This window comes from Semicossyphus pulcher, unplaced genomic scaffold (assembly GCF_022749685.1).
Source record: "Semicossyphus pulcher isolate SPU_LCO1_2020_fin unplaced genomic scaffold, fSemPul1.0.p SCAF_4, whole genome shotgun sequence".
Lineage (NCBI taxonomy): Eukaryota > Metazoa > Chordata > Actinopteri > Labriformes > Labridae > Semicossyphus > Semicossyphus pulcher.
Genome location: NW_027211715.1, coordinates 2,259,189 through 2,270,911, shown reverse-complemented (window position 1 = coordinate 2,270,911; position 11,723 = coordinate 2,259,189). Strand labels below are relative to the sequence as shown.

Sequence of the window (11,723 nt, the reverse complement as noted above, 5' to 3'; positions counted from 1 at the left end):
TGTTTACATTATATTAAGGCTTAAAGTGATGCAGCATTAGGGGCGTGGCCTCTTTGAGTGACAGGTGGGAGCTGCTAGCTGTCTGCTAGGTGTCCCCTCAGCTAACTCAGTCACTGAACGTAACCTCTGGGCCGTGTTTGTGCTGTTGGAGCCTTTTGGAGATTTGTTCATGTAAATATCAGACAGATAATCTGTGTGCGCTTTATTGGACGAACAGACCGTCCAACACGTCTGTGGATGGTTTTCGGTTACCTTAATTCTAGCATTTATTTTATTTGTTAGCACTAATTAAAAAGCCGAGCTGAGCTGTGGCCAGTTACACCTTCTTGTCCAAATATGGTCCCTTCTGTTGGAAAAACAACAAGGTGACAGCTACGATGCAGATCTGAAGGCCTTCACAAGTCAGTTGAAAAACCAATGGCTGACTTCATGGTGGCTACATCCACTGTTTTTACAATCTATGACTTTAACCAGTGAGTGCAGGCCGAGGAGCTGATGAACATTTAATCTACAAGACTTCAAGTCACATCTCGTGACAAATTCAGATCCCATCGGCTATAGTCTGAGGACGATATCTGGGGACAACGCTGAACATGCCGGGCGTGTAGCAATAAACGACTCCCTTCTCTGTGCGCTGCATTGTTTACAGTCCAGTTAGCAGCTTGAGAAGCGACCGTGTGTTCAGGTCTGTCCTCAAGAGGAGAAGAAAACTAATTTAACATGACAAGCTTGTTGAACGGAGGGCGGAGCCATCATTTATGATGCATTCGAGGAAGTCTGGAAATCTAAACGCTGAACAGCATTCATGACACTGTGTCAAAATAATTTATCTCCAGTTGGATTGTTGATCTAGAGCAGATTGTTAGCTGTTAGCTGTTAGCATGCAGATGCTTATAGAGATTAATAAGAAGCTAACTCGTCGTCAGATGACGCTGATGGGAGCCGTGATGTCATCACGGTGGATTACGCTCCGCCTGCTTTTGCTCTCCACACAGACTGTTTTTTCCTGCATACACTGAAGCCTGCTGATACGTGATTGGTCAATACTACTCAGACTAAATGGAAACCAGAACACTTGCCGTCCCTAACATCCACGTCCCTGCCCACAGATTCTTCATAAATAGAGATTACGTCTCTGGATGATAAATGTTGCTCTCATCTTTCCAGCTGGCACCCCCTCAGACTCTGTCATCGTCTCTTTCATGTGCACATATGCACACACTTACACGAGACACTGCCAACGCACAGTATCCACTTTTAATGTTGTTCCATTTCCTACACATGGCACAGACGCACACGTTCAAAGAAACCTCTTTTAAACACCTTGGGCAGCAAAGCGTTCACACAGAAGTTCACTGGATAATAAGAGTGTAGAATTCTCGCTGCGATGAGGAAATTAAAATGATAATTGTGTCCCTGCTTAAACGTGCACTAAAAGCTTCATTAGAAAGCGCTGTGAGGCTGGTTCACTGTAACAAAGGCTGACTCTGAATATGGAACAGGAAGTGGTAATTGAAAAAAGGGCAGCTGTAACACAACGCAGAGAAACAGAATTAGGGCAACGCTAATTCACAACAGCTAAATCTGGTAGACTTTACAGCCTCCAAACACATTAGCACCTGTCGACAACAACAGCCTCATCCCGCCTGATTCAGTGCACAACGGAGACAACTTTCATAAGTCCTGCCTGGAGTTCAGAAACAGAGCTCTGACGGCAGCCATGTGTTTTGGATGAACAGTCTCGTCTCAGTTCCAGTTTAGGAGGCGCGGTGAGATCCAGACTGCAGCTTTGCTTCCACCGCAGGCAGAGATGTGGAGGTAAACCCGTCTTTTACTTGGTTTCCTCGGATGCTTTTGTGCCCAATGCAGCTTTTATCCCGGCTTCAGGGTCCGTCTTAGAGCTTTTACATTCCTCCACCTACATCTGTTTTTATTCTTTCCCTCCCAAACCAACTTATCCCTTAATGTGACATACTTTTTCTCTTTCTGACTCGACTTCAGGCATGAAACTCGTTTCTTTCCAGAGCTCGTCTCAGGGTCTGGACCTAATCTATTTAAATGTTCCCTCTGCAGGGCTGAGTTTCAAAGCATTGGGCCCTACAGTCTGTCTTTATACATGAAACACACAGCATCACTTCTTGTCTTAGCTTTACACACGTAGCTGCATTACATTCCTGAAGCTTCTTTTTCCTGCCATCCACACCCAGCAACACTTGCTCACCTGTTTGCTCTGCACAGGTGATCTTTAACAAACATGTTTATCTGCTGACCCGCTCAGCGTCAGGTTTCACTTTTCTTATTTTATATGTTTAAATCGATCTGAGGCCCCATCTCTGAAATATCGGCTTCTAAAACCTCTTTCCCACCTGAACTTATCGTGTTGACGCAGGTTTTTCAGATCTGGGAAAACCTGCTTAGAGCTCTGCTCGGACGGAGACGGGCGGAGTTTGTAGCTGAGATGACGAGGAGTCGCAGAAGTTACGGAGCAGGGGGCTGAGATTAGCGAGACGACACGGGTTTTGTGTTCCCATCAATGCCGATCGGAGCCGAGGCGATAATTACCCGGGTCTACTGCAGAGTCATGTGACGCGGGTCTGAATGCTGATTGGAACCTTTCCCACTAAGCAAAAAAGACGAGTGTTAGCAGGTTTTTTGACCAGTGGGAAAGCGGCTTAAGTTGCACTTTTGTTTTGCTTGGATCAAACTGATTCACATCGGTGCTTTTACACAAACATTGTTTCATCTATAATCCAGTAATGTTTGGCCAAATAAAACCATGGGGTAAAAAAAGTAAAGCAAAGTATCTGAACAATAAAGACATGAAAGAAAACTTCCAGCAGCAGAGTTCTTCCTGACAGAACCAAACCTGTTATACAAAAAAGTTTCACCAATTCAACCCTGAACATACATTTAGAAGAGTCGGACATCATCCCTCACTTCCAGCGTTCCCATTGAGTCTTTGCTCGGTGGTTACGTTTTAACACGGTGAATATTAGGGAAAGTTTTGGATTTCTGTTAAATGTTAATAAAAAATCTGATGTCAAAGTCTCTGCTGACTTTTACTGTGCAAAGGGTCTGTGTCTACTCACGGTGCTTTTTTGACCTCAGCTTCAGAGCGCTTCTCACCGGTGCTTACTGTTGCTAGGTTACTAAAGTTGTCTGCTGGCACTTCACTGGTAGTGACCGTTCAGTCTGTTTCAAATCACTCTGTGCTTCATATTTGATTTTACTCACATTTTACAGAGAAACATAAAACAATGAGAGGAATCGTGTCCCGACGTTAGCAGCAGCCCTCGAAAGAACGAAAGGATTAGCTTCTCCTCCGCCATTGTTGTTCACAAAGTTGATATAGTAAGTCCCGCCCCTTCTTGATTTTGATTGGTCGGTGAGGGAGAAGTGACATTGATGAGTGCGGCGGTGTTTAACTGTTCTCCAGCTGACTCTGAGGGCGCTGCTGAGCGCTGAAAACTGCACTGTAAACGTAACCGTTAAATATGTCCTATCAGTCACTCAGAGCCGAATCTGTTCTGCAAGACGGATTAAATTAGTGGAAAACAAAAAATAAATACAATGTGGCAGCCTGCCAGGTATCTCACTGAATATTTCCTCAATATGTGAAGAGAAAACTGTGATGTCATTAAAACATATTCACCGTTTAATCTAACACAGAGCTGCCACCGACCAATCAGCTCTCTGCAAAAATACGACATGGACTCTAGTGTTCAGCTTCTAATGAAATGATGAGTAAGAAGAGATTTTTATAGATCAGTAGAATCGCTGAATTCTTCCCTCTGAAGCAGCAGACAGAGGGACAGTTTAACATCGACGGTTACAGCTGCACTTTAATGTCTTTCATCCCGACAGTCACAGCCTCTCGGGCTGCTCAGAGGGACTGAGCGGACTCTGAGGGGATGTTAGGACGTGACAGACCGACGGCTTTTCTTCTGCACAAACAAAAACCTTTAACTCTTTATACGCATCACGTAGATGTATGTGCTTGTAATGATATGATTATTTTAAAAACATTTCCTGGTTGCAAACAGAGGCAGCTGATATCTGTTCATATTCAGGATCATAAATGTTACTAACCTTAAGAGAGCCACACTAAACTACAGGCTAGCTGCTTCTGAGGGTTTGCTGGTGCACTCAAACATGATGCAGGACATCATTATAAACCCTCGGATCAAACAGTCCCAGAGCCTTATTTTTCCAGGAACACAATAAATAAACAAACCTTGAATCTTGTTATTTTCTGCATCAATAAAACATCTTTATTTTACCATCCAAAGAACTCACACAGCTGCTGATCAGTTTCATGGTGCGTCGCCGTCCTCACAGCAGGTGTGAGATCTTATTTGTGACACTGAAATAAAAATGTTATTTGGTCTCTTTAATAAAAATAATTTGATGCACATTTAAAGGAGCACAGAAGCAGGTGTCATTAGTCTAAGTGGGACTGACTGTGCAGCTCCTGTTAGACACACGGCACCATGGGACGTGTCGGAGGGTCGTATTAGCAGAATTAACATATTAATTGGCTGTTTTATGTAAATATGAGGCATGATTATCACTGACATGAATGTGACACGGGGACAGGTGAGGATAGAGGCAGAGGGAGGGATTGGAAAGCTGCATCATGGTTTAGGAAGTATTTTCCCTTTAAATTCAGCTGTAAAGTTCTGCCACGCTGGAACAGGCGCTCCAAACTGTAGCTGAAACACCTCCTGCTCCCCGACTCGTCACAGCCCCTCCCTCCACTGGCAGCTGCTGCTTATTTCTGTGGATATTACTTTCATGTTAATTGTGTCAATCACAAACTGTGTTTCATATCCGCAGTGAGGCTGCTGGGCGTCTCGGCTAAACGACTGCAGGGACGGAGAGGCCCGAATTACACGGCGCTCAGGCTCAGTCGTCTTATGAATCCTGCGACTGTGCCGCCCTGACAGGCCGAGCCTCCTCTAATGAATCAAATCATAAAATGTGAAAACAAATCCTGAGGCCGGCCAGCGATAATTTACTCCTTCTAACACGGCCTCCTTGGGAACTGTTTGACTGTGTTCCTGGTGTTATGCGAGCTGCTTGTTTCTGTGTTAAAGCTAATGGCTCTGAGCAAGAACAAATGCGGGCCTTGGGTCCTCATCCAGCTGCTAACAGAGGAGCTGTCTCCAAATATTGAATATATTTAGCTTTGTACTCGCAACAACTCTGCCCCGAAGGCTCCCTCTCTGTTCCGTGGAGCAGTGAGTGGGTATAATTACTGCAGCCATGTGTGAGCTGTTTGTGTAGCAGTGCAGTATCTGTGGACTATTTTGGGCCGAGATGAGACTTTTATAGAAGCACAGAGAAATGTGATGAATCTTAAAGGTCAGGCCGATTATTCTCACACTGCCAGCTGTGCCAAGTTGAGGGCGAGAGGGAAGCAGTGGTAGACTGTAAGGTTTCCTCTTTAATGCAACAAACAGCCTGCAGTATTATCTGTATTCAGTGTGCTGTGTTTGGGCCTGAGGGACTCTTCTTCCTCCTCTATAACAGGAGCATCACTTCCCAGAGATGTGCGTGTGTGTGTGTGTGTGTGTGTGTGTGTGTGCAGTTTGTTTATTGAGAGGCAGCTCAGGATACACTGCTCACATTTCTCCAGATAAAACAAGGTCGAAACAACAACTACCAAAGATTCCTCCTGACGTTATGTAACATCATTTACAGCTGCTGTAGATATTCTCTAATAATCCCCGTGCTGTGGAAGCAGTCAGAGCGGAGCTGCTGCTGCTGCCGTCCTCGCTGAGCGTTTGTCTCACACACTTCCTGCAGAAAAGTTTACATAACCGATTAACTGCAACATAATGAGCTGAGAGTCTATTAGTGCTAACTTGTAATTATGTTGTCGTGAATCGTGTTTCCGGAGGAGACGGTGTTGCAGCTGACCTGCCTCTGATTACCTCTGAAGGTCGCCCTGTAATAGGCCGCATCCTTTAAACATGGCAGCTGCTGAACGGGACGCTGTGCAGGTGGCTCACAACGTTTTAAACCATCACTTGTCTCCTCTTGCTTTGACACCACATGTTTGTCGGTTTTTGGTGCAGATGAAGCATTGCATTGTGGGACAGTTAGCTTCCCGTTTAGCACTCCGCTAACATTAACGGTGATTAAATGTAACCGCGCAGCACTTCTCGACCTTCTGATTGTTTTTGGACCTAATTGATCAGTTTGTGACAGTAAAGCACAGGAAGTTGTAATTACACGGTTTGACCAGAAGGGCTGGGTTTCGATACGGTTTCTCAGTTGGATTCGATTCTGATTCACAAGGTCCCGATCCGAGTTGATATCGATTTTTGTCAATCAGAACTGACCCTAAAATAAGTTACATCACATACTTTTTATTTAACATGACCAACACACAGCAGTCAACACAATGTTAACAATTTATGAATTAGACAGATTATTAACTTCTTTTCCATCCGTCTCTTGGTTTTGATTAAACAAATTGGGCTTCAACTTGCGCGAGATTTGGCCACGAGATCCCAAAGCGCGAAGAAGAAAACCACACGAGAGTTTTAGGGAGAGGCATCCTGTGTCATGAGTCGTCATTGTTTAGTTTTGTATTTAGTATCTTGTGTTCCTGTCTTGGTTTAGTCTGGTTTAGTGATGCATTTCGTTTAGAGAGTTTCCTGTTTTACTTTGTAGTCCTGCGTCTGGTTTCTAGTGTTTCCTGTTTTATTTTGTAGTTCTTGCCCCTTGTATGTCATGTCTTGTTTTACTTCCTTCCTTTGTTCCGTTTCCCGCCTTTCAGATTGCGTGCCCCGCCCTCATTGTGTTCACCTGTGTTAATTAGTCTCACCTGTCCCTGATTATCCTGTGTGTGTTTAGTCTCTGTGTTCCTACCCGTCTGTGCGAGTTCATTGAGTCTGTGTCCGTGACCTCGTCATCCTTCATCCAGTAACCTTGTTCGTCGTGTTTCCTGTGTGGACTTTCATCTTGGCTCTTTGTGTTTCTCCCTCAATGTTGATACCTTTACTCTTACCGAATGAGCCTTTTGTTTTGCCTTGTTTTGTATTTTGTTTTATTTAAATATATCTTGTCTGCGTCTCGGTTCTCTCAACCTTCTTGTTTCAACTGAAACCATGACATATTGTATAACAACATGCCGAAAATACATGACGCTAACGAGTAACATAAACTTCAGTGCAAAACTAACTTACATATTCATGGACGCACACACGATAAAAAGACTCGGACAGCGATCCCTGATGTCTCCGTAGTAGGTGCAATGAACAAGTCCGGGCATGTCTCCCCCACTGCTGTGTTTTGGGGGGATGCGCTGGGTCGTGCTGCATTCAGATACGCTCAGAAACGTGAGTGATCAGACACATTTTTACACATATTTTTAAAGATCAATCTGGGGATTTATTAATCGATATTGGGTCATTCAAATAAGAATCGATTTGATTCCAAAAAATAGATTTTTTAAACCCGGCTCTATTGACCAGTCTGTAATGTAGTTCTGAAGCTCGGCGCTGTTCCCGGGGGGCTTGAAGCACTCGGATGGTTTCAGAACTTCTGGGTATCAAATAATCCAGTGAGTCACTGACTCGCAAGTCACAACCGCTTAACCAGCGAGTTTCTGACTGAGTGAGTGATTCAACTTGTGTTCAGCTTAGGGAGCGAGCTGTGCTGGGCGAAGGACTGCGGGAGCAAGTACGTTGAAACAAGTGGTTGTTTTTCTCACAGGGCGACGCTTGCAGGGTGGTGTCACCTTAAAGTCGCAGTTTGCAGTGGGTAGTAACACGTAGGAGGGCTGAGGCAGTGAACAAGTTAGTGGAGATGAGGACTCGTGACGTGTGAAGTGATGATCAGTCTTCTGCTCTGAATATTAGATTTATTTAGCGTGGTGGAGACTGCAGCACGGCTGCTTGGCTTTAACGTAAAGCTCTTGCTGTGACTCTCGTGTTAGGCTCGCTGTTACTCAAAGCCTTTGCCGGGGGGGAGGCTGCAGAGGCTCAGGCAGGCAAACAGCAGGCCCTGTGCTTCTGGTTCTGCTCCCCCGAGTTCTGACTTATCTCTGTCCCAGTGGAGGAGAGGGAACAGAGCAGCCGTCTCATTCCAGGGCCATGAGCTCTTTCTCCTTTTGTGTTATATCCCTCCAGTTTCAAAGATACGCTCCGTGCATGTGTGATGTTTCTCAGCAGGGAGGAGCAACGCAGGAGGACGACAGAGCGAGGACACAGACGGCGGGGTTTAGAAAGAATCAGCAAAGGAAACAGAGATAGAGAGAGAAGGGACAGAGACGAAGAGGGGGGATCGCAAACATCATCATACAGGTCACACACACACACACACACACACACACACACCCACACGCACATATACTCCTAATGAAAAAGATTAAAAGACGACAGATGTATTGTGATTGTGATCTTTGCTTTGGCCGTAGCAGCAGGAGCAGGAGGAGCAGGAGGAGCAGGAGGGAGGCTGGTGAGGACGGAGAAAGTCAGAGGAGCCGCAAACACAAAAAGCCCAGAAGAAAAAAGAAGGACAAGCAGAAGAAGACGTTCTCTGCTGACCGAGAGAGGAAATTAAAGTCTGACTGACTCTCAGCCTCATAATCTGTTTAATGAGCAGAGCTGCCCGCGGCGTCGCGCTGAGATCTGACTTTATGAGAGAAGCTAGGAGACTGTGCAGCTTTTAAGTGACGTCTCACGCACATCTTTGTTTTTCAAATGACTTTATTGATCATTTAACCAAAAGTACCATCAGATATACTACACAGGCCGAAGCGTGACAGACAGAACCACAGCAGACGGGCCTCAGACCGTCCACACACAAACCAAGTCAGATTTTTTTCTTAAAAGTAAGAAAATGAGTAAGGCCTCCACAATGTCACCTAATTAAATATCTTTTTTAACATCTTATGAACACACTGATCCTTATTTTTTATATATTTTTTTATTGCCAGTGGTTTGATAACTAAGCAGCTTCTGAAACCAAAGAAAAAAACCTCAACACAGACTTCTACTTGGCAACGTGTCGTCAGGTCAACGGATGAAGATGACAACCACTGTCAGTACAAACAGGATGGAGCCTAGTTCAAAGGCCATACCACAAACAAACAGAAGAAACGTATTACAAGTGCTTGGATCAGAACTTTTTTTAGACACCCAACATTTACAGTAAAGAAATGTGAGTCCAACTTAACGCATACCCTAATATTTAACTACTGGAATTGGCAACGTGTTGTGTCTCCTCTCCATCCACCCCTCTGGGTGCTGTGCCAGAGAGTGAGCGTGTCCTCTAAACAGATCTAAACATCCGAGCTTGAAGTGGCTCCGTCGTGGATCCTCCCGCCTCAGCGTTCCTGGAGGGGCAAGTCAACCTCTGGTAAAAATCCAGTCTCGTGTTTGTCCCTCTCCAAACTCCTGGAAAAGTCTCAGCTGTCCGTCAGAAGTGAGAAATCCACACATGTACTGCTCTATTCTAAGCTCCTCCCACACAGCGAGGTCTGAAGCTCCGCCTCCCACATTCATTGTTCGGTGCCGCTGGCGCAGCGCTGGAGGGCGCAGAGCTACATCAGGCTGCCCGGCCACGACACGATGGTCAGGGTGATTCTGCCCCGGAGCTCCTTCAGGAGACGCACCAACGCCGTGTGGGTCATCCCCCATGTGCTCTTCCCGTTCACCTCCAGCAAAATGTCCCCACACCTGCAGAGCGACAAGGAGTAAAGAGTTAGCTTTAGTCAGGATTATTGAAATAACATGGGAAAGACTGAGCGTAACAAGAAATGAGGGCTGAAACGAGAACACCTGGACCCCGCGGGATCCGTGTCCGCCACGTTCCGTGTGCACGCGCCCTACCCCACAGGAGGCGTTTATGGACCGCGGTGCAGCGGAGCGCTGGCCCACGCAGCTAGATTAGCAACATCACAAGATCCCGGGAGAACTACATTGCAAAATCACGCGATAACAATGTTAAAAGATCAGTTTGCACATCCGAGATAAACTTCCCATCGTGGCGTAGAGTAACCTCTGGGACCCTCTGACTGACTGACTGGCCTTGAGTCACCGTTTATGACCTAATGTTGATATGGTGAGAGGATATAAAAACGGTCTGTACATGGTGTTAAATATACTCGTGTGTACTTTTAGCAGAGCAGAGTGGAGAGGCGCTTCTGGGGCGCGTGTTGTGGAAACACGAGTATTGACTAGAATGGGCACGATCAACTCCAGAGGTCGTGGCGCACACGGAACGCAGCGGACACGGATCCTGTGGAATATATGAGTAACCGTTATTCTTGTTATTGATGCATTTTTCTACGAGAAAGTTATAAAACTCAAAAAAAGTCCAATAAAAATGCTTCTTTTGTCAAACCAACACGTCAAAACCCAAAGACTCTATAATACTCTATAATCCTTACATTTAAAAAAGTGAAACCAGCAAATGTTTGACAATATTGCCTGAAAAATCACTTAAATTTGAAATTAATTTGTTGTTGCAGCACTAAAAGAAATGATTTTTGATCTTTCCCGACACATCGTGCTCATGAGCAGTACAGAGAGACAAACAGAGGCTGAATACCGTATCCTGCCGTCGTTGTAGGCCGGCGTCCCCTCCACGATGGAGCGGATAAAAAAGGATTGATTGCAGTTGACCTCCTCCTGACCTCCCACGATGCTGAAGCCCAGGCTGCCCGAGGTGCTCCGCCGCAGGACGATGTCTTTGCAGCAGTAGAGATGCCTGCACGAGCCAAGAGAGAGATTAAAAACACTAATCTCTCTACTGCAACTTTAACTTTACACATACTGTGCTGTATATCTATAGACTGAGTGTGTGCTGAAACCAGGCGTGCTCTGAAGACAAAGGCCGGGTTAATCTTTGAATGAAGGTGTGACTTTTCCTCCCAGGAGGTGAGACACAAAGAGGGCAGTGCGACTTCTATATCAGCCTCATAAAGATAGCTCAGGGCTGAGTGAAAATTATATTCAAATCCATTTAGTGTCCCCGCTGGTGTGGACCACGCTCCCGTGGTGGCTCAGGACTCAGTTTAGACTCCTCGTGAATTCAGTTTGAAGAGAAACATTTTCATTTCACTTCAGGCAGACACAGTATTTGTTTCCTGTCCTCCTGACGATGCAGTACAGTAAGATTAATTCCTATTTTCATCTAACAGAAAGTTTCTCACTCTCTGAAGTTCTGCTGATAAAACAGCCGTGAATATTAAGGCAGAAAAGTTAGTTTGAAAGTATAATGAGCTCTCTCCCCAGCTGCCTCTGTCATAATGTCAGTTGGCACCAGCTGGCAGAGGTCACAGGGACCAGTGAGGGGGTGGAGATTAAACTGGGCTCAGGAAAAAGAAGCAGAGAAAGTAGAAAAATGTGTTGTGCGTGGAAACAGAGACAGTGATGGGCGCTCACCTCGGTAGCTGCAGCCATGACACCCACAGTGGGGAGTAATCGTCGTTGGGCAGTGGGCTCTTGGTGCTGTCTGTGGGTGAGGGTACGAGACAGGGCGGCAGCACGCACTCCTGCAGGCTCTCCTCCGGAGGACGCATCTCCAGGACCTTGAGCACGACAGGAGAGGAGGTGTTCTTCAGGTTTGCCACGGCCTCGCCTCGCGTCACCCCCGTCAGGTCCACCCCGTTCACGTTTAGCAAGATGTCGCCTGCAGGGGAGGAAGTGAACAGCACAGCTCAGCGTCTGCCCGGGGTCTCTGCCCTCATTAAATGCTTTTCAAAA

General features: G+C 45.8%; 1 protein-coding gene across 4 annotated transcripts in view; it reads right to left on the bottom strand.

Annotated features, from left to right (window-relative positions):
• Window positions 1-8,714: 8,714 nt before the first annotated feature.
• lnx1 (ligand of numb-protein X 1) overlaps window positions 8,715-11,723 on the bottom strand; it is a 49,228-nt gene continuing 46,219 nt past the window's right edge. For all 4 annotated transcript variants that reach the window (XM_069680392.1, XM_069680393.1, XM_069680394.1 and 1 more), the window contains 3 exons: window positions 11,403-11,649; window positions 10,567-10,725; window positions 8,715-9,692 (listed from right to left, as the gene is read on the bottom strand). In XM_069680392.1, coding sequence (XP_069536493.1) covers window positions 9,557-9,692; window positions 10,567-10,725; window positions 11,403-11,649 — 542 coding nt within the window. In that variant the 3' untranslated portion in view covers window positions 8,715-9,556. The remainder of the gene's footprint in view (window positions 9,693-10,566; window positions 10,726-11,402; window positions 11,650-11,723) is intronic.